A 26,669-nucleotide genomic window follows, 5' to 3' on the forward strand; every position below is an offset into this window, starting at 1 on the left:
GATTTCAGTTCGAGTCAAGCAGTCTTCGGCGCATCCAGCAAACGCGGTCCTTTTTTAAGCGCGTTTTCGTATTATTCTACTCATATGATTTATCATTTGCGTCGCTGTATGATTTCTCCTTGTTTTTCGTAGTACACAAGCAAAAAACTACTACCAAAAAAAAAAATCCACAAAAAAATAAATAAATAAAAACAAACAACTCTCAAAATCATTAGGCTTAAATCGGAAGAGGCCGCAAAAAAAAAAACAAACAGAAACTAACTTCCTGGGGAACTTAACTTAAAAAAGGACACTCTGCCGAGTCCTTCCTGTCAGTCAGTCAGTCAGTTAGTACGTCCCATACATATATATCTTTTTTATATATTTTTGTATATGTGTGTGCCTGTGTGTGTGTGTGCTTGGGATTGTCTGTGAGCGATCGGAGATCCTTGCTCCCTAGAAGGTTGTTAAGCCCAAGAAAAAAGAAAACAAAAGATTTGCTACACAGAACAAAATTAAAGGTATTTTTAATAAAAATTTCTCTAAAAAAGATTACTTATTTATTATATTTTTTAACTGTAGTTTTAAAGGTAAAATTTTACAGCAAACGATATATCCTCTTTTTTTGTACATGTATAGATATTTGGGAATGGGTGTGGCACATCGACCTAATTACCTCTTTCTTCCAGCTTCTAGATACCAGATTGGATTTCAACAGTTTTTTAATAATTTTTTTCTCCCAAAACTTACTTTCTTTTCAGCTATTTCTGGACGAATTCTGAACTCACAAAAAAGTCTGCTGGCAGCAATCACCATTAAAAGCCAAACCATAAAAGATCATCAAAAAATATCGATCAAAATCGATTAATTTCAACTGCGTTTTATTTGAAATATTTCCGATTCTTGTGTTTTTCACTGATCCAGACAAAAAAGAATAAGAAAAGACCAAGAAAAGAGCAATTCTCCCACATAAAACGAAAATATATTAAAATAAATAACAAATATCTAAATAAAATAATTTCATTTGTTTTTTTCGATAAATGTGTGCTAGCTAGAAAAGTATAAATAATATACACTACAAGAAAAAAACTAGTCATTTATAATAAACTTTGTCGGTGTGAGTGTCTAGCCAATCAATCTATAGGATATAGGAAAGCATCTATTATACCACAAGGTTTTATACTGAATTTATAGAATTTTGGAGCGGAAAAGGCGCAGTGCGCACTAACAACTCAAAATCGTAACAAAATCATCACCAAAAAACAAACAAAAATATTTAAAAAATAAAAAAGAACAACACCAATACGAATATTAATTAATTAAAAACAAAATACAGCAAGAAGTGTGTGTTTTTTTTGTCGATCATAGTACATATTTACACTTAAAAACAAAAAACCCAAACAAAAACGAAGTTAAACAACAAAAGTAATATTAATATAAAGACTTGAATTTCTTAAAGAAATGAATATTTATACAAGAATGCGAAAAGATTAACAAACAAAGCGAAAAAAAGAAAAAAAAAAATACCAAACGGACTTCCAACGATTTCAAGATACGACGAAATATTTTATAGAACAAAAAATAAAAAATAGATAAACCAACAAACAAACCCTGAACCAGAACTATGCAAATCGGTTAACAAATTAATTGCCAAATCTATGAATTAAAATAATTAAGGCAAAATTAATAGAGATTTAATAAAAAACAAAACCAACGTCGAGCTACAAGAATTTATACAGAAAACCTAAAAAAAAATATGAAAATCAGAGGAAAAGGGGAAAAGCGAAAGGAAAAAACCAGATCAGCTGAAAAGTGATATTTTATAAAACGAGAAAATATCAGTTAAGGACAACGACTTATAAGGTGAGTTTTTGCAAGAGTTTTAGACAATATTTTAAATATTTTTTTAAGAGCAAAGATGTATACAAATATATTTCTACAAATTCAATTATTATTCCAGACTCCTTAATTAACAATTTTTTTTTGTTGAATTTTTGGAAAATTTTTCATTGCAATTTCCACCATTTTGTGAACTGTCTGCCCATTTCCATCGCTGTTTACACTCGAGCTCTTCGACAAGCAATTTGTGCATTAATTGTGTTCGCTGATTGCATTGTTGTTTCAATGACGATGATGATTGCCCCGCCCACTTTTACCCACCGACCGCCCACTCGCCCTCTCATATTCAATCATTGTGTCCACTGCCTCTTACTCTGATGCTCCTGTTTCGACCTGTTCCTGTCACTCCTTTGGCTGGAAAACTGAATTGCAATCACATAATGGTCGCGCCTCCTCCTCCTGCTCCCGGCACTCTTCTGCAAAACGATTTTATCGATTTTTAAATTGGCACAAATTAATCGAGAAAATCGCTTTTGAATGGACCTTGTGTGTGCATTTTAGAGTTATGATTGATGCTTTGATTTATTTAATTATGGAACTAGAAATAGATTGCTAAAGTACTTCGAGATGTTTTTAGTGAAGGTTGGTAATCAAAAGTTATCTAATTTATCGATTTTTATCGATTGGTTTTAATTAATTGATATATTTGCTAGAAAAGTTTAATTTAAATAATTTGTTTAAGAGCCCCAGAAAGAGACAGGATAAGGTCCATAAGGATACTCTCTATTTGCGATAGATTGCATTAAATTAAAATATATTGTGATGGGGCTCTGCTGGATTATATCACAAACAGAAACTGACAATGCATATATGTACGTACTGCTGCAGCCCCCATATTTTATACTCCCATACATATATATAATTGAAAATGCAATCCCTCTTTCCGCTATCTCTGTCCTCTATCTCTATCCCTGTCTATGCCGAGTCCTGTCTCTATCGTCCCTGTGTCCCTGTGGCTCTGTCATTCTGTTTATGGTCCTGCAAATGGCATATAGAACATGTAAATGCTGGCGGAACTTTGGTCGAGTGCCTGCAGTTCTGTTTGCCTGTATTCTTGTGTGGCATCCACCCTCCGGGGCAGATGAACTGCCCATCAGCCCATCACCATCACCACCACCACCACCCCCCAACCGCAGCCCATCCCTGGCAGCCTTCATGGTGGTTATATCGACCGAAGCACCCATCCTCTGAACCACCCATCTATCCATCTATCCAGATATCCTGCCATCCATCTGGCTATCCATCCGCCCCACCATTCCAAAAAATCACTCTCAGCTGACTGACTCCAGCTTTAAGAATAGGCCCCTCTTTACTATCCTTCTATGCCAAATTCTATTAGTTTGAATAGTTTTTTAAAATATTTAATATATATGGGTTGAAAATAATGCAATTTTATTAAAAATATCCTTCAAATCGAGCATTTATAGCTAGATCCTTTTGTTTTTTTAATTTTAAATTTAAATTATGGTTTCTCAAAAGTATCATATTTTATATACTACTGTCTAGAAGATGTTATTAAATATATACTTACTTTATATACTATTATTAACTTAATGAAATTGTTTATCAATTAAAGTTTATAGAAAAATAACATCATAAATATTTTTATAATTTAATATAATAATTAATAATATTATTAATACAATTTTAAAGGAAAATCTTGATTAGTTTTAAGAACTATACCTTTTTAGGCCTTTATTTCAACTTCTTATACTACTTTCTACCAAAATTATAACCAAAATCCTCACAAAAACCCTTAACTTCCTCAAACAAAAAATCATAGCATACTTTTCTCGGCCAATGCAACTTCTTGTGCCTGTTTCCTTCCCAGTGTGTGCGTGGGTATCTGATTTATAGTCCTAACGGTTTTATACCAGAAATGGGACCTATTCTTCACACTCTGTTGCCTTCTTATTAAAAAAAAAAAAATAGAATAGAGAATTTTCCTTCAACGCTTCTAGTGTTCGTCTTGAGATGAGGTTTTTCCTTTCAGCTTTTCCCTCTTTGGATTTTCCATCTGGTCGTTTTTCCCGTTTATTTTTTTTTTTTTGCGGATTGTGTAAATTAAAACGCGTTGCCAGGGCCACGCCCACATCCTGCGCTTTCTCTTCCTGCACCGCCATCCCTCCCCCTTGCTGGGAGTGCCACGCCCACTGGAAAAGCTGCATTCAAGGGAAATTCTATTACAACTTTTTTGCCTCGGAACAAAATTAAGGCTTTCAGCAAAAAAAAATTCAATTTGAAAAGAGTTATTTTCTCGTTTTTTTTCCTGAGGGGGTAAACTTACTATCCTCAACTTAAATGCCTTTTCCTCGTTTTTCATTTCGCTGTTTACGGAATTTTTGTATACTCTTTGTTTTCATCGTATATATTTTGGCGATTCTCCTTACTCGTTATCCTGAGCTCCTTAAGGGCTTATTGCAGTGCCTTGCTCCTCGAGGTCCTTTGTCAATTAAATTTGTATGCAATTCCCCCCTGGCAGGCCAAATTGCATTTCTCTCCGCTGAGATATACACTGCAAGAAATGATAGATGACTTTATTTGGGGGTTTAACAAATTGTAGGCAGTTTAAAATTATTAAAAGGATTATTATCCTTTCAAGAAATATACTTTAAGCATTAGAAATTATTATAAAAATATTTTTAAAATTAAATAATCATATTTTTTTGCCAGTTTTCTCTTTTTTTCATTAATTTTTATTGCAATTTGTTTCTCATTAAATCCTTTTGTCTCTTGTCCTTTCGTAAATGGAATATTTTCTCTGAATGATTGCCTAATTTTCAAAAGAGACCCACACACACACTCGTCTGTAATTAAGTTGGATAATTTAATCGGTACCACGGGTGGTATGAGCAATATCCTTCGGGCCAATTCCGACCGCATTCAATTTCATAGGCCATTTGTCCTGGTCAAAAGTTAAAGGAAATTAGAGGAAAATTCCTGCCCCACCCCTCTCCCCTTCGGATATTGCATTTTGGCAAATTGAAGGTTTCCCTTTGAAGTTGCGAGCCGGAAGCGGCAATCCAAATTTGCCAAAAAAAAAAACAAGCATAAGCGGAATGTAAAATCAATATGACGCATGCGCTGCGCTTTTCCCCAAAAAAATTCTTATCCAAAAAAAAAATAGGCATAGTAAAGAAAATTAACAAACAAACGGAAAAACACACCCACATTTATTTCATTATTTCTGACGATTTTTCCCGCATTTTCCTTTCCAATCACCCGCAGCGAAAAGCATCGGGAAATGGCCAGGAAAAGTCGGAGAAAAGCGAAATGCAACTGCGGTAATGGCACAGATTACACACAAGTGCTCTGCAGGCGGAAAACATGCGGAAAATTGCTTCCCCTTTTTCACTTAATTGAAAATGCCAATCAAAAAACTAATTAAATCTAAAGTATTACATTCCAAATTCAATTATTAAGCCCTTGAAGTATCTATTATCCTTCCAAGAATTTTTTTACAAATTTTATTTCAAAGTTGTACCATTATGATCTTTATTTTTAAAGAGTCTAAACACTTTAGAAAATGTTATCTTCATCAAAAGTTCATCTTCAAAGCACAAAATACTGAACTAATCCCCGCTTAACATCAAACAAGTGAGTGATTATCACATCACAGTAATCATCAAAGATTCTACTCGTTTGCAAAAATTAAATTAATAAGTATGTCCTTTAAAATGTCCTTCATGAGAGGGATATACAAGAACAACAAGTTCTAAATGCCAGTTCGCTTTTGCTTTTCTTTAATTAATGCAATTGAAGTGCACTTCGGAAAAGCTGGCTGGCTGGGCTTTCCACCACCATCACCGGGGGAATCACCACCATTGTCCAGCTGGGCTAAAGTGCAGTGGCCGACGAACCACCGAACCACCGAACCACCCAACCATCCATCCAGGCATTCAGGTCCAGGTTGAACAACCACCGACATAGGATAACGAAAATTCGCTAGAAAAAGCCGACCACATGGAAATCCATAAACAAATATTTCAATTCCAGCTAAGCTTCGTTAGGAAGCTTGGGGCGATGGGTTACAGTGAGGAAAATAAGGGGGTCTTAATAATAAATTTACTTCCTAACATCAGGTTTTAGCAGATAGTTTCTTTGTCAATAATATATCGAACATTTTTCGATTATTATCGATTATTATAAGTGAATGAAAAAGATTAATTGAAAGATTATTCTCTGAAAGAAATAGGTAGTGCCTATTTTTAAATTATCTATCTCAAAAAACCAATAGGGATATTACTTTAGTTATTATTAAAAAAAAAAAAAGCAAAGCATATGGCTATCGATAGGTATCGATTATTACCATAATCCTCCATAATTTTTCTCAGTGCCTCAGTACTGACTGGCTATTCAGGTACATTTTCTTGTGCTGCCTTTGGCGAGCATTAAATATTCACAAACTGACAACGCGAACGAAATGCAAACGAAAACACAAACAAAAACAGCGAATACACAATGGATGTTAAAATTCAAAATTCAAGCACCACTCCAGCGCGGCCCATCGTACCATAATTGAAATGGACAGCATCCGGTTGCAGCAAAAAAAAAAAAAAAAGTAAGAGGAAATTTTAAAAAAAGGGGTAGGATTACATGGGCGGGGCTTTTGTCAAGTTTTTATTTTTTATTTTTGGGGTGGGGTGGGGGTAAGGGACGTACATGCCATGTAGCTATCAGATGTTATTTATTTCCCTCCCAACTCTTCTAGTCTAGGTTTGTTACATAATAATGGAAAATAAATAAAAACTAGGGGACAGAGTGAAACAAATAAATACTTAATACTTAAATACTTAATTTTTCCTTCTGTTTAAATAAATAAATTCTACCTTAAGCAATTTTTTCAAGTATTCAAAAAAGTTGGAAAACTTTTCAAACAAACATGAAGTGCTAAACAATTAATTAGAAAAGTTTTTGCCCTTTCTTTCACTTTTCTCTTTCTTTTGAGGCTTTCTTCATCTCATTTCGTTATTTTTACACTCTTTGGTTTTATTTTTCGAGTTGAAAAGCAATTTTAAAGTTGGCAAGCATCAACAAAAGCAACCACCCCACCAAAAAAAAAAAGAATAACATATATTTTTTGGTATGGGTGGCGGGGTAAAGGAACTTCCATGTTGTTGTTTCTATTTTTTGGGATTTTGGATTTTTTTTCGAGAGACAGGGATGTTTGTTAAAGATTCGAAATGAGAATTTGAGATTTGTTTAAAGTCACGTACAGAAAAGTGTTTTTTTTAAAGGATTTCCCTTTGATGGAAGGTGGAGGCTTTGAAACCCTTATCAAAAAAGTGCTTTTCCTTTACTTTTGAATTTTATATTTTTTATATTTAAAGAATATTTTATTTTTCACAATACATCATTTATTTCTAATTCACTCACTTATGCTAATTAATCTCTTATTTATTATTCTTTTTCCCAGCTTAATATCACTTAACCCATCCCTCTTTTATCTCTGTCCTTTTTTTATATACACCCATCTCCCTCTTGTATATTTCCTTTTTTCTCTTAAACAATTAAATTTATGATTTTTTTGCCATTTTTTTTGGGGCTTAAAAACATTTTTTTGCGGTCTCTGGCGATTTCAGGTACACAGATATTTACTTACTAATTCCATTTGTTATGGTATGTGAGCACACACCCACACACACACCCATTTATCTGTTGCAATTTATGGCAAAAAAAGGAAGAAAAATAATAAAGAGAAAAACTCAAGGAACAAGGAGAAAAACATCAAAAACCATTTTTTGTGTTAAAGGAATAACAAAGGAAAAGCAAAAGCCGGTCGTTATGCTTTTCACAAAAACACACGCACACAGACACAGGACAAGAAGGATACATATGTAGACACTCGAGGGTAATTATTTAGTGGCTTGTAAATAAAGATGGTATGTAGAAAAATAAAAACATATACTTATAATGAAATATATTTCTTTACAATTATTAAATATACTTTATTAAATGCTAAAATAACAATTAAAAAATTACCTTAACTTTAATATTTATTTTTTGCAAGTCTCCTATTTGGTTGTCCTTGAGTGTCTTTCAAAGAAAAGCTAAACACACACACACACATGCACACCCACCCGGCAACACATTAAATGCAATGGAGCAATTTTTTTTGTTCCTCCTTCTTCTGGTTCTTTCTGCCGCAAATTCAATTTCCGCGCTTTGTGCGCAGGACATTGCCACCCACAGCCACCCACCTCTAACCTCCCACCATTTTGCATCCCCTCCTGACCCCTCCTGACACACACCCATACTCACTCTTTATTACACATACATGCGCAGTAGAGAGTCCTCTCTGGAGTCCGCTTCCTGGTGTTGAATAAAAAAACACACACATGGATTGCGCAATCTATGAAAATCAAAACAACGCCCCACAAATACCAATGCAAACCAGAAAGAGAGAAGAGAGAGAGAGTGAGAGAGAGAAAGCTTGGAGAGAGTCCTTAGAGAGAAAGCAGGACTTGGAGAAAAATTAGTTGTATTTTTTGAAAAATGTTTCTATTTGAGGTTCAAGATTTCTATTTATTTTATTTTTATGGTTTAAAATATTAAATTATTATTGTTAGGATGTTGTTTTTCATAGAAGGATTCTACATTTTATTTTTTAACCTTTAACCTTTTAAATATTTAAATTAAAAAAAATTATTTGAGGAACCATTTAAAGCCAGAAAATTGAATAACTCATACGCCCTGTGGGCCTAAAAATATTATAAATCTTCTTCTGTTAGAAGAAGAAAGGATACTCCATATATCGTTTTATTTTTTTTTTTAAAACAATTAAAAACCCTAACTTTTCTCAGTGTCCTTGTGGGTGGTGCAGTTTTTTTGGAGCCACTCGGCCACCGGCCGGCAATCCTGCCTCCTGTATGCGAGTCTCCCTATATATATAGCATTGTGTCAGAGTTCAATATCCTACGCAGACACAGAGAGAGAGCGAGAGTCCTTTTGAAAGAGATGGAATATATAAATTAGAAAGAGATGAAAAATAAGTGAAAGAGAGGGAAAGGGGAAGCAATAGAGAGACAGCGACAGAGAGAGAGAGACAAGTTGCAGGTGATGGTGGTGGGCTGCTGCGCTTTTCCTGTTTTATTTTATCTCTGAACGGTCAGGTGACAAAACGATTCACATAATGAATATATTTTATATAAATATATATAATAATATGTATAAATATATAAGGTTCAGATCGGTCGACGAATTGCACTTCATTTTCGGTGGCGGTGGCGGTTATGGGTGTTGTCCAGCGACAAATGGGAGGTTGAGATGCAATTTCATAAATATTTAATAAATAAAAGATAATCGAATATAAAATTGGATATATTTTTATAACAAAGTTTAACCTTTTTTCTATACATATAAAATATAAAATTAGCGCTATAAAGTTTTATTTAAAAATTTAAATATATTTAACAAAGAAGCTGATTCTTTATCTCTTTAGAGTTTATTTATTTATTAGCTTTGTTATTTTCTTGTTTAAAATTTAATAAAAATATTTCCTATCCTCTAACTCTAATTTTTTTCTTTACTATAAATTCCCTTAAATATTCCCCCTTTTATTAGTGTTTTTAGTATTTTTTTAACAGCTCGTTAGGTGCTTTAATTAACCCCAGACTGGACATTCGGCCAATTACCAGAGCAAAATGGGTTTTTTTTTTTTCGGTTATGTCTCATTTGCCGGCAACCCTTGTGTTTTTTTTTAATATGGAATATGTAATAAGGAATATGTAATTAGTAATATGGAATATGGTTATTGGATATGAATTTTGTAAAAAGTAATTTGAAATTTTCATACCTAGAACACAGGACATGGGACACGGGACACATGTGGCAAGGCATTAAAGGGTCTGGCTTGGTTTTAATTGTTTTTTAGAGAGGTAAGGGTGGCTTGAAGGGGGTTTTCTATTTTAAAAAATATTTGCTTCAGCCTTTTAATTAATTAAAATTTAAAAATAAAATAAGAACTCTAAACCTAACTGGAAAATGAAGTAATTTGCTGTCATTGTTTTTGGAAAAGAGCCTGACAACTCCTCCTACCTGAGCTGTCAATCCCAATTCTCAGTCCAATCACAATTTCAATTCCAATTCCAATCAGGGTGCATTGAACCCAAGGACAAAACGACAGGATAACGAGTCCTGTAACAATGGAGATCATTTGTAGCGAATGTCAGGGTGCAAATTTTCATTTTCTGCATTTCTGAATTTTTTTTTTTTTGCAAAACAAGATGAAAGATACAATTCGAAGATAAATATTTTATAAATCATACATCCTAAATAACAATAAAAAATACAATTAAATTGTAAAGTTTTCTTTTGTTAAAATGGTAAAGAATTTTTTTTTTTGCAATTTCCGGAAATCCTTAGGGCTTTGAGGAGTATCCTTAATGCCCTCTCCTCTCTCTCTATTATTGCTTGATGCTCGGAAAATTGTTTTTCCCGCAGAGCCGTGTGTGGAAAACCCACCCTTTTCCTTTTTCCTTTTTTTTTTTGGCTTTGCCTTTGCCATTGTTGTTGTTGGTGTTTTGAAGGATTACACGTACAGTTGTTTTCAAAATAATAGGAGTGCCCATTACAAATGTGAAAAACGGTGAAAAAAACTATGTCAATACGATTTAAATTTTTTAAATTTATTTTTTTTAACAAATATGACTTGTATTAAAAAACGGAAAACTAAAAAGAACTTACTTCATTGAATACATACTTAATAAAAAAAATAAAAAGGGAATAACACCCAATATGGGTTTCTCAAAATAATAGGAGTGTTCAAGCAAACTCGCTCAAAACTTATGAAAATAATATATAACGACAAACTATGGTTATATGAAGTAATTTAATGTTAAATGCAATAAAAAAAAACTATAATTAGTACTTCGTGGCACCACCTTTATTGGCTATCACTGCCGCACAGCGCCTTGGCATGGAATCCACCAATTTCTGGCATCTTTCGGGACTAATCGAGGTCCAAGAGGCCTTTACAATTTCCCAAAGCTCGGAAACATTAGTTGGGTGCCTTTGTGCGACCGCCTTTTTAACGTCTGTCCACAAATTTTCGATCGGATTCAGATCGGGAGACTGGGCGGGCCATTCTAGTACTGCAATCTTATTTTCTGCAAACCACTTCTTAGCCACTTTACTTGTGTGCTTTGGGTCATTGTCTTGCTGGAAGACCCAAAGCAGTGGCATTTCTTCGCTAGCATAAGGCAGCATTGTTTCCTGCATTATTTGGACATATCCAGGACCATCCATAATATTTTTAATCCAATATATGGGACCTACGCCATAATACGAGAAACATGCCCATATCATTATATTATGTCCGCCATGTTTAATCGTTTTAATGCAATATTTGGCATTAAATTCGGTGTTAGGTGGTCTTCTAACGTATTGTCGAGATCCTTTCCCACCATAAAGGACTATTTTCGACTCATCCGACCACAAGATGTTACGCCATTTTTCAACTGACCAGTTGACATGGCTCTTTGCAAATTTCATTCTTGCGGCTATGTGCTTCTTGGTGTGGAATGGAATTTTCCGTGGACTGTGGGCTTTCAAATTTTGCTTCTTTAAAAGACGACTTATTGTTGGGATACTTGCGTCCAAGTTAAGCTCATCCTTAATTTCTTTGCAGCTTGCAAAAGGATGCTTTTTGGAGTACCTTGCGACACGTGTAGCCAGTTTATCGGCTAGAACTTGGGGTCGGCCGCGGGTTTCCGTCTTGGGTGAAAATTTTATTGCATTTCGGATCATGGAAGCACCGCATCCAATTATTTTTTGCACTTCCTTGTACGTTTTCCCACTTGAAATCAAGTTTTTGATCAACTCACGCCGCTCAGGTGTGCAGTGTTTGCCACGACCCATTGCTTTAAGTTTTCGATCTTAAAAGTTAAATTTGTAGTTGGAAATTAATCTTTCTATACTTTTAAACCGTTTTTTTAAGAATAATTACCTATTTTTTCGCTCTGAGCAGATTAAAATGCCACACTCCTATTATTTTGATGAACGCAAAATGAAGTTTGTTTACGAATTTGCGTAATTCTCAGAAAACGAAGATAGTAAAACGAAAAAAAAACGGTACCTTAGAATGTGTACCCATAAACAAATTTGGAAAAAGAAATAAAATTGAAAAAAATGAACGCCTAACATTGCTACAGAAGGGACAAGTGCATATGCAAAAGCACTCCTATTATTTTGAAAACAGCTGTACATTTATGTATCCTGTGTATCCTGCAAAACGGAACTAAAATTCTCAATGCAATGTTGTGTGCGAAATTCGAAACGTGAATGGGGGGAGAACTCGCGAAAAAAAAATATAACAAAAGCCAGACAATAATGTCAATAAGTCGCCACTGCCATAAATCGAAGCTAAATTTGAAGCTCAAGATCCTGATCGATGGCAGCTGCAAGGATGCAGGATATTGGATACTCGGTGGTGGTTATATAACTCGATCCCCGAAAAAAAATGCAAATCAATTGGTTCTGGTTCTGTTTATATTTTTGTTACTATTTTTTTTTAAGGGAAAGGGTTAGGAAAAACTCGTTCTTCTGGTTCGGCAAGTTGTCTGAAAGTTTTTCAACATTTTGACGTTGGAAAATGGTGTTTCTGAAAATTAAGACATATGGCCACGTTTTCAAACAACAGAAAAAGGGTTGACCTGCTCTTAATTACATTTTTGGATATTTTTTTTTATACTGAGTAAGGTCCTGCCACGCCTTAAAATCCCCAACAGCAAAAAAAAAATGATGCCACAACATCATCATCATCAAATTAAACGAATTGGGTCAAAGGATAAACAGAATTATCTTCAAGAGCCTTTTTGCAAAAAAAAAGCAAAAAAAAAAAATGCAAAGAAATTGAGGAATAAGGATAAAAGTACACAGAGTCCTTTAAAAAAAAAATGAAAGGAAAAAAGCAAACGGTTGCCACTCGACCGCCAGGGCAACCACCCACTGCTAGGCCACCCAACTCCCCCTTTCGCCTCCTCCCCGCCAGGACCTCGTCCTCCTTCGTCCTGTTGTCAAGCAAAATGTTGAAATTTCATTATTTATAACAAGGAAGCTGTGCGACAGAGACAGACTCCGCAGCCAGAGAGAGAGGGCGAGAGGCAAGTGTATGTCCTGTGCCTGATTAATATTCCTCGCCTCGCCTGCAAGGTGCTCTCTCTTTTCTCTTTTCCCTGTTTTCCTTTTTTCTGTCACTCACCTCAACCCCCCCCTGGCAGGAGAAATAGACATTTCTCTCGCTCTCCATCTCCATCTCACCCTCTATCTCCTTCTCTTTCTCTTTTCACTGCATCTCTCAAACTTTTTTTTTGGTCCTGGGAGGGGGGAGATTTTTGGGGAAAGCATTTCTCGCCGGTCTGAGACTTTCTTCCAGGAATTATTTATGCTTTTCTTTGAAAAGCTTCAATTTTAAATTAAAAATAATAAGAGAAAAATGGTTTATTTTTTTATATTTAATTTTAAAGCTTAACTCTTTTTTTATATCTTAGAAAAAAAATAAATAATAAATACAATTGATATCAAAACTTGAACCAAAAAATTTATTATTATTTGGCTTTTAAAAGTGTGAAAAATGAAAACTATATGATTAAAAACTATATAAGTTTGAGAAATATTTGATTTAAACATTCCTTTTTAAATAGCATTTTTATATAAATATATATAATATAAATAAATATTTATAATATAAATAAATATTTATAATATAAATAAATATATAGAATCTATTTTCCTAAACATAAAAAATTATAAAATGCCTCCCTCCAATATCCCGTAGGATATTGGAATAGAATAGGATATCTAGAATATTATTCTAGTAAAATTTCTTGATAATAAACAAAACTTTAATTTATTAGTATAACATTTTTTGTTTTAATATTAATATAAATAAATATATAATATAAGTATATATAGAGATTACCATTTATTCCATATAGTAACTTATTATATCGAAATGTTTAGTTGCTTTCTTATATTTTCATTTTATTTAATAAATTGTATTTATTATTTTATTTTAATATATTTTATATTTTCTATATATATATTTAAATATTTTATTTCCCTTTTCTTAACTTCCTACTGGCAAGTATATTCCCATTATGTTCCTTTTAGTTTGGAGTGAGTCCTGTCCTATTATCTCTGCCTGATATAATTTGCATCATTCAGATCGAGTCAAGTCCTTGTACACCTTTTCCCTCCACCAACACTTGATGCACTGAGAAAAGTTTTTATATTTTATAAAATATATTATTATTCAATAAAAGAGTCCACTTTAAAAAGAGTTTAATAAGCTGGGAAAGGATATTTTGTTTTTGTTTAAAAGCAAAAAGAAAAGGATTAAAAAGTTTGTATATAGTTTTTCTACTGTCATGTCCTTGTTTCCGCGTGTCCTTTAGCTCTTTAGTCCTTATTTTCGAAATTTTGTCGCTTTTTCCTATAGTTCCTTTTCAAATAAGACTCTTAGTTACAAAACTATTACCAAATAAATATAAATTCCAGTCTTGATATTTTTTTTAAGTGCACAGGACCTCCACCACCCCCAACGCTTCTTAGCTGGGCTCAGCCGCTTGCAGTTCTCTCTCTCTCTCTCCTTGAGAGAAGCTCTCTCTTTATTTTGAAAAAGGGTGTGTACTGCCGGCCGGCCGGCCTGCTGGGCAGGACTAAAGCGAGACAGCAATAGGCTAGTCTTGAGTTCGAGTGAGAGGCGAATACCAGTGCAAGGATACAGGATCCAGGACTTTGGTGGTGGCTGGGCTCTCTCTCGCTCTGTCGCTCTCTTTCCGTCTTATTGGATAGAAGGAGGACTCGGCCCGCTGTGAGTGACAAGGATAATGGATGTGCGATGTGCGATATGCGGCTGCATGGGGCGCAAGGACTCGCTTTGCTATATTCCAGGACTCGAGTCCTGCCAGCCGCTCAGTCGTACGTGTTCGTTCGTTGCTTTCGTTCGGTTTTGATTCCATTCGGTTGTGTTTCTCGTTCGAGAACATTTATTTATAATTTTGTACTCCTCTGCACCGGTTTTTGTGTTCTATATATAAACTATTCTATATATGTATGTTCAGTTACGAATTTGTTGTGTTCTCGGTTTTTTACCCAACAAAAAATAAATATAAACAATTCCAAAAACATAAACAAACTCTTAAAAAAAAAATTAAGCAATAAACTGTGCAATTTGTCGTGCAATATTATAAAATAATTAAAAAATTCAAACAGAATTCGAATAAATTCTGAAGAAAAAAAACCGAACCGAAACCCAAAAACCGAAAATCAAATCCTAGTCCGTTTTCTTTTAGCACGACATTTTTTTTTCGAGTGTGTGCCTCGAGTGTCTGACTATTAAAGAAAGAAAAAAAAACTATATACTCTATATATATAGTAAGGAAATCGGAAGGACAAAGGAGCGAGCAAGCGAGACGGCAATACATCCAACGAAGCTAGAGAGAGAGAGAGAGCTATTCATTCGACGAAGACGACAAGAAAGTTGTTTTTTTTTTCCTGTGCAATCAATATATACATCTATTATATAGTCAGTCGGTGCTATCTAGTCACCCCCTCACTCCCCTCGCTTTTTTGCTGTATGACAGTGCGATTTATCCCCAACAACTAACAACCAACAACCGGCACCTCATTTTCCGAGCATTTTCCCCCGAGGCACGTAAGTTCCACTCTAATGTCATGATCTAATCGCGTTCCATCGTCTTATTCCCGTCGTATCCCCCACTTGGAGGGGCCAATTCTGTTCATTATTTTTATTTCGCGACCCAGGGCAGTCGCCAAATAAATCGATAACAGTCGCCATTGAAAATTTCCATGACAGCTTTTCCGTTTGTCTGTTGGAAAAAAAAAACAGAGCCTTATTTACAAAAAGGACGATAAAAAAAGAGAGATATTTTTGATGGGAAATTATAATGATTTGTTGGGGAAACTGCTTATGTTTAATCTTAGATATTTTATTAAAAAGCTAAGCTTCTGTTAGACTGGAATTAATCTTAAAAAATTAATACAATGTTGAGAAACCTGCTTTCAAATGTTTTAATACAAAATTTTAAGTTTTATTTAAAGTATTCTCTAAAGTATACCTAATATTTTAAATTTTTTCTATATCTTTTTATATACTTTAATATTTTCAACATATATTAATAAATTTTAATAGCTATCTATTTCAAGAATAGAAATTAAAAATATTAAAAGATACTGAAGCAGATAAGAAAAGAATTTTTTTAATTTAAAATACTTCTTGAATTAAAAAAAAAATCTGATCTGGCCTAAAAAATTACCAGTATTAAAAATTAAAATAAAATAAAAGAAATACTTTAAAAAATGCCCTAATCATAAAAATAATTAAAAAATAAATATAAACCCCAACTTCCCTCCGCAAGAAACAAAAATATTATTGAAATTATTATAAATAAGTTCTTTATATTTTTTTGCAATATTTTTTACTCCCTAAAGAAACTCGAAGGGGTATCCTGACCCTCCTCAAGGACCTCAACCGACACACATTCGCAAATGAGGTCACAGATATCGGCGCAAAAGTGTCAATTACACTTTTTTTTTGTTGTTGAAGCTTCTCCTTCGCCTTATTCTTTTCACACATGGCCAGGGGGGACAGGGGGCAGGAGGCAGAGGGCGTGGCAGCAGGAGGGGGCCAAGAGGGTTCAGGGGTTGGCATGCAGCATGACATTATCCTGCGTCAGGACATGCTGTGCAATTAAAAGGATGTCTCCGTGTGGGCGAGTCGACCCTTTTCATTTTTTTTTTGCAATTTTTCTGCAATGCCCTTTGTTTGCATTGGCTTTTGTGCAATGTTTACTCTAGCAGTCTTTTCAGTTCCTTCAGACACTGAGAGAAATGTTTAGAAAAATACAAAAATATATCTTTTATATTCTAGGATCTGAGAACAAAATATGAGAATATATTTTGTAAGAAATAATGAGAAATAACTTAAGTAAACTATAATATTTATTAGCTAGACTTTTTTTCTCTTAATAGCTTCCGTCTTATTAAAACACACTCCCCATTTTCTCTCAGTACTTGAGGTTCTGGGCCAGTGTTGCACCTTTATTAATTTTCATATTTTCTGGAGTTCAACGAACGCTGGGACAGCTGTTGAAGTTGCAACCTTATTGCCATAACTTGCCACGATCCTTCCAACCAAACAACAACAACAACAAAAATTAGAAAAAAAAGGCAAACAAAGGAAAAGTGTGGAAAGCGGAAAAGTGGAAAAGACACGAACTAGAAACGAGAAAAACTAGAGAAACTCAAACATAAACACATGCAAGCGGCGAGTTCAATGAACCTCTAGCCTCCGGGGCAGGACATTCTGCTGGCAGGACATGCGGCGCGTTTTGTTTGTTTTTCGCGTCAGGTTTTTACCCTATTTTTAATGCAGCACACGCACACAGGATCTAGGAAGTCCTTCGAGCCGTTGCAACCCCTAATTCTCAGTTTCATTCCAATTGGAAACATTTTCACCCAAAACCCATAGAAATCAGTAAGAGATGATAAGGTTATGATGTTTAAATTTAAAGAAAAAGAGTTTTAAGGGATTTAAGAAATATTTTTAGAATAAAAAGTAAAGTAAAAAGTATTTTTTAAATAAATAGAGATTAAAATATGGCAAGTTTGAAGATTAGAAAAACATAATTTTCTATGACACTCTTTACTAAAAGAGTAGTTCTTATTTTAATATTTTTTTTTAAATGATTTATAAAGTAATTTTTAAAACATGAATAGTATCTTTTTAAATAAAACCTTACCCTTCACATATTGTTTAGAGATTTCTGATAATTTCCCTTTTATCCTTTTCATTTAATTCCCTTTTTTGAAAGGCGGCTCTAAATGCCATTTATGCCGAGCTGGCATCTTTCGATTCACATCCGATATGTATATGCATATAGATTGGTATTACACATGGGATTTGGTAGCACCTCTGGTGGCGGATCAGCGATTTAATTAAATTCCAAGCCATTAGGCAAGTTTTTTTTTCTATCCATTTCTGCTGACAAAAAAAGAACGAGCCGTTGCCATTGTTGTTTCATAAACAGATTTCGGCTTTGACTTACCCTTGTCTGTAATTTTTTTATCCTGCCAGCGCAGGACCTCTTCGTAATGACAGAGGGTTTGGGGGTGGTGGTGGTGGTGGTTGTAGGAATGGTGGTGCGGTGGGTGACAGCAGTCACTGTATGTCCTTTTTATCCTGTCTGTGTGTGAAACGCGCTTATCAGGCATTTTCTGATTGCCTCTATTATCGACACTCATTCCTGAAAATTTCCATTTCCATTTTCATTTGGCATTTAAAAAAAATGTTTTCTAATGGTATTGACAATTTTTTTTTTGGGGATGTAGTAATGTATTTTAAGTGGTTAGGGAATTCTTCAAATTATTTCTCTGAAGAGAGATATATCATTTAAATATAATAGTATATCAAAAAGGAAACGTACTGCAATGAAGCCCTAAATAATAACATAATTTAATACCGAAAAATGTATATAAACTAACTGAAAAATATTATTTCCATTCCAGATTGAGTGAAATCGAGCGAGCAATCGAACAGCCATCATTTATCAGAGAAATAAAAGAGGTACAGATCACCGAATTCGAAAACAAAAGGAGATTTTTTAAAGCCTAACAGGAAGCGGAAGTAAAGCAGAAAGGCGATAAATATTAACAGAAAGCGAAAGCCGAAAGAAGGAGAAGAGAAAACAAAAACCAAACACCACCAAATAAAACCAACTACTATTAATTTAAAGGAAACATTAACGAATAATCATATTCAAAAACAAAAAACCAAAATACCGGTATATATATATACAAGAGGATAACACAACTAACTATATATATATCTATATATATACATATACGATATATGAATGTATATTTGAAAACCAAAGCTAAGTTCCAGTAAAATAAATAAAACCGAAAAACCAGCGCAAATTTAGTAAAAGTATAAAAATAGCAAGAAAAGAAAAGAGAAAACCGAATTATTGCTATCTTTTTGCATTTTTGCAATTTTATAAAAAAAGAAAACCAAAAACCTAACAAAGAAATCGAAAAAAGAAGAACCCAAACTCCAAAAAACATCAACAACTTGGCAAAAATCATAAAAAAGTTTAAATAAGAGGACACATTCCAGCATTCGGAGAAAGCAAAAATAAAACACATTTAGCAAAATTTACTCTTTTATCTAAAGAAAAAAACACAAAATCAAATAAATTAATTCAAGCATAAATTCAATTTTAAACATTTTAGACCGAAACCGAGAGAGAGACGACACCAACGCTCTTAACTTAAAAAAACTTAACAAAACAAAAAGCAAATACACTTTTTTCGCGATCGTAGTTGATCTAAAAACCCAAATAAAGAAACCGAAATTTCTGCGGCAAAGCAACTTCACACGGGACTTGTGCAAAGCGCAGTCGCAACCTAAAACCAAAAAAAAAATAAATTTAAAACAACACACACAGCACTAAATTATAAGCGAAAAAACCAACCGAGCAGTGAGATTAAATACTAAGCGAGCGATACAAAAAAAAAAAAACACAAACAAAACAAAACCATAAAAGTAAATTACTAAAAAAATAAAAGAAAAGGATCTAGGATCTAGAATCAAAGCAGCAGGATGACCAACGCCATGGATATCGTGAAGAACGGCAGTGCCAATGGCTCTGTGGACGGCAGCAATGATGAGTCGCGCACCAATTTGATTGTCAACTATCTGCCGCAAACTATGACGCAGGAGGAGATGCGATCGCTCTTCTCCAGCATCGGTGAGCTGGAGAGTTGCAAACTGGTGCGTGATAAAGTCTCAGGTAATTTGGGTAAATATTAACCAATGCTTTTTCTACTATTTTAGCTATTAAAGTAGATGTTGTGTGTGATTTTTCTGATTTTTAAACCACTTACCTTGAGTACAGGGTATTTACAGCCAAGTACTACTTATCTTTTATACTAACTGCTTTACTACACTGCTTACTTTGAATAGATCTCACATATAAAACTGCTTGTCATTTTTTCAAAGCATATTTGTTCAGTTTTTTTAAAATTTAATTGTAAATTTCAAAACTAATTTCTTGAAAATATTTGATTTTCAGTCTTGCCAGCATCGTTGACCGCTCTCAATCCGGCACTGCAGCAAGGTAAGATCACATAATATATTTAATAATTAAAATAAATGAGTAATATTCATCTTTTTTAGGCCAAAGTCTGGGCTATGGCTTTGTGAACTATGTGCGGGCCGAGGATGCTGAGAAGGCTGTGAACACCCTGAACGGTTTGCGTTTGCAGAATAAGGTTATTAAAGTATCATACGCCCGTCCAAGCTCAGAATCTATTAAGGGTGCTAATTTATATGTATCGGGTCTTCCGAAGAATCTATCACAACCAGACTTGGAGGGGATGTTTGCATCGTATGGCAAAATAATTACATCTCGTATACTCTGTGATAATATTTCCGGTGCGTTATCATTTTCAAATAATTAAATAAAATATAATGTAATATAATTAATATAAAAATGTATATATTTAGGTCTATCGAAGGGCGTGGGCTTTATACGCTTTGATCAGCGCAACGAAGCCGAAAGGGCCATCCAGGAGTTAAATGGCAAGACCCCGAAGGGTTATGCCGAGCCGATCACCGTTAAATTTGCCAATAATCCGAGCAATAGCGCCAAGGCCCAGATTGCCCCGCCCCTAACCGCCTATCTAACCCCCCAGGCGGCGGCTGCCACCCGCCGTTTGGCCGGAGCTCTACCCTCCGCCGGACGCATAAGGTTTGTTTAAATCTTTTTTATTTTAAATTTAAAAATATTTATTTTATAGTTCAAGTTGATTATATTCTTGCAGAGGCTAGTATAATTTTTTAAAGGTATTTAAGATCAGTTTTATAGAACTATTGATGATTTAGAGATATGTCTAGATGTACTTTTGTCCGTCAGCCCATAGCTCTCTTTATTTTAGAACTTTCAATGAACATCATTAGTAATTTTTAATAAAATCTGATAACTATATCTTTTGCTTCTGCAAGTTTATGAGAACTTCGGCCTAAAACAAAAAAGTTAAGGGGTTTAATTTAAATTTTTTCTAACAAAAAATAACAAAAATCAAATATTAAACAAATAAAAAAACATATATTTAGTTGGTAATTCGTTTCACTAATTTGTAATTGTATTTCTGTAACCAAAAAACCCAAATTTTGGTTCTATTCTTTTCTTTTATTGTCTTCTTTTTTGGAATTTTTATATCATCATTTTTAGCATTGGAAAAAGTCCCATGTTAGCCATAAACAAGGGCCTACAAAGGTGAATTTTATTTATCTTGATCATTTTTAACACGCTCATATTGCTCAGTGTATATATTCGTAATTTGTATTTAATTTATTATAAATCAACCACTTCATTTGGCTGAAAGCATAAAAAAAATATATATATTTGAAAATCTATATAAATGTTTAGCCTTAATGTGTATTATATTTTATTTATTTTTTATGGCATGCCAGTACTTATTCTTATATTTATTTAAATAATATAGTTGTTGAATAATGAAGTTGTTATTTTCTTAGTTTGATTAAAACAAATGATTTTGTCTTTAAAAAAAGTGTATAATTGCATTTTAAATAAACTGCACTAACTATTGTGTATTTTAATTTTTAAACTTCAAAGTTGGTTATTATTTTGTCTAAAATATTCTTTCCTCATAACTTCAAACATGGTTTTCCTTACATTTTACTTAATGCTTTTCTGTGATCTACTTTTTTGATTAGTCACCATATTTATGTGTTGAACTTTTCTTGATTAATTAATTAAAAACTGAAAAGAAACCACCAAGAAATGAAACTTAAAACTAAAAACCAAAAATGAGCATGAACCTTAAAAGCCCCAAAAAGAAAATTTTAGTAAATAATTTAAGTGTTATGGAGGGATGTGTGAGATTTGAATAGAATTACCAAAAAAGAAACTCCTGTTGATGTTTTAAGAATTATTTTAGTGCAAAAATTTTAATTATTTAAAAAACCATTTCTAGGTACTCACCACTGGCTGGCGATTTGTTGGCCAATTCTATATTGCCCGGAAATGCAATGACCGGATCCGGATGGTGTATATTCGTTTATAACCTGGCACCCGAAACCGAGGAGAATGTCCTGTGGCAGTTGTTTGGTCCCTTCGGTGCTGTGCAGTCGGTGAAGGTGATCCGGGATCTGCAGACGAGCAAGTGCAAGGGATTCGGATTTGTGACCATGACCAACTACGATGAGGCCGTGGTGGCCATTCAGTCCTTGAACGGCTATACCCTGGGCAACCGAGTGCTCCAGGTCAGCTTTAAGACTAACAAGACCAAGACCACTTAGGCGGCAACTCAATCCGATATATCCTTACCCAGGACAAGACCTCTCCAATACTCGATGATCTGTATGATTTAACAGGATTATAAACTATTTAAAAAAATACAAAAAAATGGAAACTAACTAATAGACATTCCTCTATCCCCGGATGATTGATTTGCATGAAAAGAAAAGGCATTCATTATAGTCAAAATTGCACATTAATTAAAAATGATACAAAATACCTAAACGTTGGGCAGGAATAGTAATTTGATTTTTATGCTAAATTATAATTGTAATGAAATCTTAGTGAAAATTGATTTATTTCATCTACATCTAATATAATTTTATTTAAAAACTAAAGAAACCAAGAAAAGCTTGAATGAGGCAACCCACAAACACAACAACTTTAGAAAAAAGAACAAAAAACGGGAAAGAATTCGAAAAGACAACGGTCTATAAATTGACAAAAAAAAATGAATATTAATTCAAGGTCAAAAAAAAATGAGAAGATGAGAAAAAAACCAAAATATAATAATAATAAAAAAATGAAAATGATCTAAGTCGCAATATATAGTAACTATTTTTTTGATCACCTTACTTATATATGATTATATTCAATTAACAAACCAAAGTATTTAATGTCTATTGATTTAAGCGAATTAAAAACAAAAAACAATATTTAATCTATCTTTCTATCTCAGCTTACCTAAGTACTAATTATTATAATGAATATGCATAAAATATATTGTATTGTATTTGAATTATTTGTGTTTGATTCAATTTACATTTTACATTTAAATTAAATTAAATTAAATTAATTAATTATACCTAGTTCACTCGATTAAAGCTCGTATATTTAATTCGATTCGATTCGATTCGCATTGATTTTCACTCAAAAGACGAAACGAAGAAAGATATATATTAAATGGAAAAAAATAATAATAATACTTAAAGCCGCAATAGATCGGGGCTATGAGTGCTATAGTCCCATTTATTGAAACCTCCAAACGTAACAAGAACTACTGAACACTGAAAACAAAAATACATACACTTCGAACACAACCTACACATCGTGCATACATACATATATATATATATATATATGTAATCATTATTATATATATGTAACCAGATTTAATTAACTATTTTTTTCGTCGTCTAAGGAGAACCAAAGTATATTCAATATTCGTATTCGTATTCGTCAAGTGCAAACCAAAGTAAACGAAACCAAGAAAACTTATTATATTATATTACATTATATATTATTATGCCTACTTATTATTCCATTTTTATAATTATTATAACTTATTAAAATGCAACCAAGCGAAACCAAACCAAAAAATACAAAACAAAATTCAAAAACCAAAAAAAAAACATAAATAAATAAATAAAATACAACTACAACTAAAAATATATATTTATTATTAAATAAATGTGTGACTTATTCCAAAAACTATGCAAAAAAATGAAAAAATGAAGTAAAAACACGAAAAAACTAAAAAAAACACAAAAAATTTGTTTTCTTTTTTTCCCTTAAATTACAATAAAAAATCAAAATCAAAACGAATTACAAAAAAAAAACACAACAGCCCCCACAGGAAAATATTGGATATTGGATATCTTAGGTACCACAGTACCGCCACCACCACCCACTCTCAAGCAACCAACCAGCCACCCAACCACCCACTCTCTCACACACACACACAGATCTAGTTACTACTACAACAACAATAACAACAGCACTCGCATTTATACAAAAGATATTTGAGAAATATATAATGAACTAAGTTTGAGCGATCTATAAAGTATAACTTAAGTTTTAACTAAGTTTTACGCATATATATATGAAATATCTCTAATCACACTCAGAAAAAAAGAAGCTATAAGTAATAAAGATAAATGTACGAACGCATCGAACTACATACTTAAAAAAACAAAAAAACAAAAATGAGCCGCCTAGTTTTCAACATTTTCACATTTTCACATTTCTTCAATATTATAGTTTTTTGCAATCCGAAAAAAAAAGATAATTTCGTAGAGTCTACTAACAATCAATGTGTGTGTCTGTAGTTTCAAGAAAAAAAATCTAACAGTATGTAGAATAAAAATTAAAAATAAGAGCTAGAGAAGTAAAAAATAAACATCTTTTTTAAAAAGCGCAAAATGTCTTTCGGTGTGTTTAGGGCCTCGGGGTCAAGGCCACATCTACATGGCATTTGACCTTTTTGGCTATAAAAAATAATACCAAAAACCACTGAAAACAAAAAGAAAATACTTTAAATTAGAGAAAAGTAAGGGAAACTAAACAAAAAACAAAAAAATACTCAAGCTATGAGGAAGTTGCGAACGCAAATTGAAAACACCAAATTTTTAAATATATAAAGTATAAATGATGTAAAATTTTTTAAACAAAGATTTATAGTAAAATTTATTAATATATATATATATACATATATACATAAATATATATATATGTATACGGTATATACATTTACATGGAATACTTGAAATCTAATGGAAAATATGAACAAAATGTCAAAAATGTGAAATACATTAAAAAAATACCAAAATATACGATCTGAAATACCGATAGCGATAGACCCGATAGGTGGTAAGCAGTGCGATTGGCAGGCTTCGATCGCTGAGAGAAAATGCAACCCTGGGGCATTCGATTCGTGTAATATCCACTTCCCGGCGACTAGTTAACCTACTCAATACTCAAAATAATGAATAATGGCATATGAAATATTATCAAGTAATCAAAACTATATCCATTACCCGCAAAATAACCGCCGCATCGCTGCAAAATGCGAACGCGTGTGTGTCATTCACAAAAGCAATATAGAGATGTGGCGCGAGTTGGCTGTTTTGGCCCAATGCTGACTAAAAAAAAAATATATACATAGAAAAGAAACCAAAATAAACTATTTGTATGGTATAATATATGTATATGTGGATGGACAGAAAGAAAATATGAAAATGGACAGTTGTACAAATCGCAACTCAGCGACTCGGTCACATTCAAATTCATACAGTTGGCACGCATAAGTGCTTTCTATACGACTTACAATTTACCTAACACTACAATATTTAACTAACGAAATAACGAATTAGTCATGTCACATGTGTTTTCGTTCGCAAACTGAATCAGAACAAATCGAACTGGATTCAAATCACACCGCACACCGATGAGTTATTGGAGGTTCTTCGATATTCGATATTAATTTTAGTGAAAATAGCAAAATGCATAACTAAAATAATGAAAAAAAGATAAGAAAAAACTGAACCCAGCAATGAAAATCATCAACTAAGCATGAAATGCATTTAAAAATTAACAAACAAACAAAATACATATTTATATATCTATATATATATATATATATATGTCTACTTATATAGAGAAAAAGATAGCCCAAAACAACTCACACACATACAAAACAAAAAATTATGAACGAAGAATTTGAAAGAAAACTAGAAACTTAAAAAAATGAAAAACTTCAGCCCGAAAACTAAACAATTTAGTGGCGAGAGCAGAGATGCCTCCCGAATCTACATTATAAATGATATTGAAAAAGATAAAGACATCAACTTCCAACATTTTTATTGATATACACTAAAATCTAGTCACGTAAGACGACAATTTCATCGATACGAATCTAAGCTAATCGCGACAGGCGTCACGTCTTGGTTTTGGTGACGAAAGACGACGTTGTATGCAAATTAGCGATTATGGAAAACTTCAATTTAGTTTGTAAGCGGTCAAAAAACGGAAATCAAGCGACAGATTATGCAAGAAAATACAAAAAATGGAGAAAAAAAACGGCCAAAGCAAAAACAAATCGCCGCCAAAGGCTAAAAGGCACGGTAAACACATACAAATTGCGCCCACTGTTGCCAAGAAGCAGTGCAAGCCGAAGCAGTTCGCGACTTGGACTTTTTACAAGCAGTTTTTTTGGCAACAAAAAACAAAATCGCAAAAAATCTTAAATTAAAAACCAAGAAATTAGTTAAAAAAAGACGAGATGAGGAGAAAATATACGTAGCCGCTTTGTCAACGGAACGCGCCCAAACAAAACCAAAAAAGGATATATGTAACTAAATATATATAGAAATATATATAAAAAAAATCGCATGAATGTTTAAATCAATTTTGTGCATAAGAAAATCGATAATCGTTAAGCCAAGTATGCAAAAACAAGAGATCACAAAACAAAACAAAATACAAAAGAATCCGAACTTAAACTTCAAACTTAATTAATTAATTATTATCCATTTATCCATTTGATTGTGTATGCTAATTATGATTGTCTATAGCGTATCGTACTTAAATAAATACATAATATATATATTTTTGTGCAGATCCTTGGGCCATCCCAGGACTCTCAATTAACCAATTAGTTAACCACCACATACCGCATTAATTACTTTATATCAAATGCTTACTTACTCACATTTCGATATTGTA

General features: G+C 33.1%; 1 protein-coding gene across 3 annotated transcripts; it reads left to right on the forward strand.

Annotated features, from left to right (window-relative positions):
* On the forward strand, positions 1-26,279 carry LOC6504076 (ELAV-like protein 2). 3 transcript variants are annotated; one of them, XM_014905693.3, is made up of 7 exons: positions 1-330; positions 741-1,842; positions 18,409-19,703; positions 19,977-20,021; positions 20,081-20,338; positions 20,411-20,654; positions 21,904-26,279. In XM_014905693.3, exons 3-7 carry the CDS (start codon positions 19,505-19,507, stop codon positions 22,226-22,228), a joined length of 1,071 nt encoding a protein of 356 aa, XP_014761179.1. In that variant the 5' UTR covers positions 1-330; positions 741-1,842; positions 18,409-19,504; the 3' UTR covers positions 22,229-26,279. The 3 variants fall into 3 exon arrangements, with proteins under 3 accessions (XP_014761179.1, XP_001964131.1, XP_044572647.1); XM_001964095.4 differs by having other exon boundaries at positions 18,409-19,694; XM_044716712.1 differs by having other exon boundaries at positions 1-326.
* The last annotated feature ends 390 nt before the right edge of the window (positions 26,280-26,669 follow it).

This window comes from Drosophila ananassae, chromosome XL (genome assembly GCF_017639315.1).
Source record: "Drosophila ananassae strain 14024-0371.13 chromosome XL, ASM1763931v2, whole genome shotgun sequence".
In the NCBI taxonomy this organism is placed as follows: domain Eukaryota; kingdom Metazoa; phylum Arthropoda; class Insecta; order Diptera; family Drosophilidae; genus Drosophila; species Drosophila ananassae.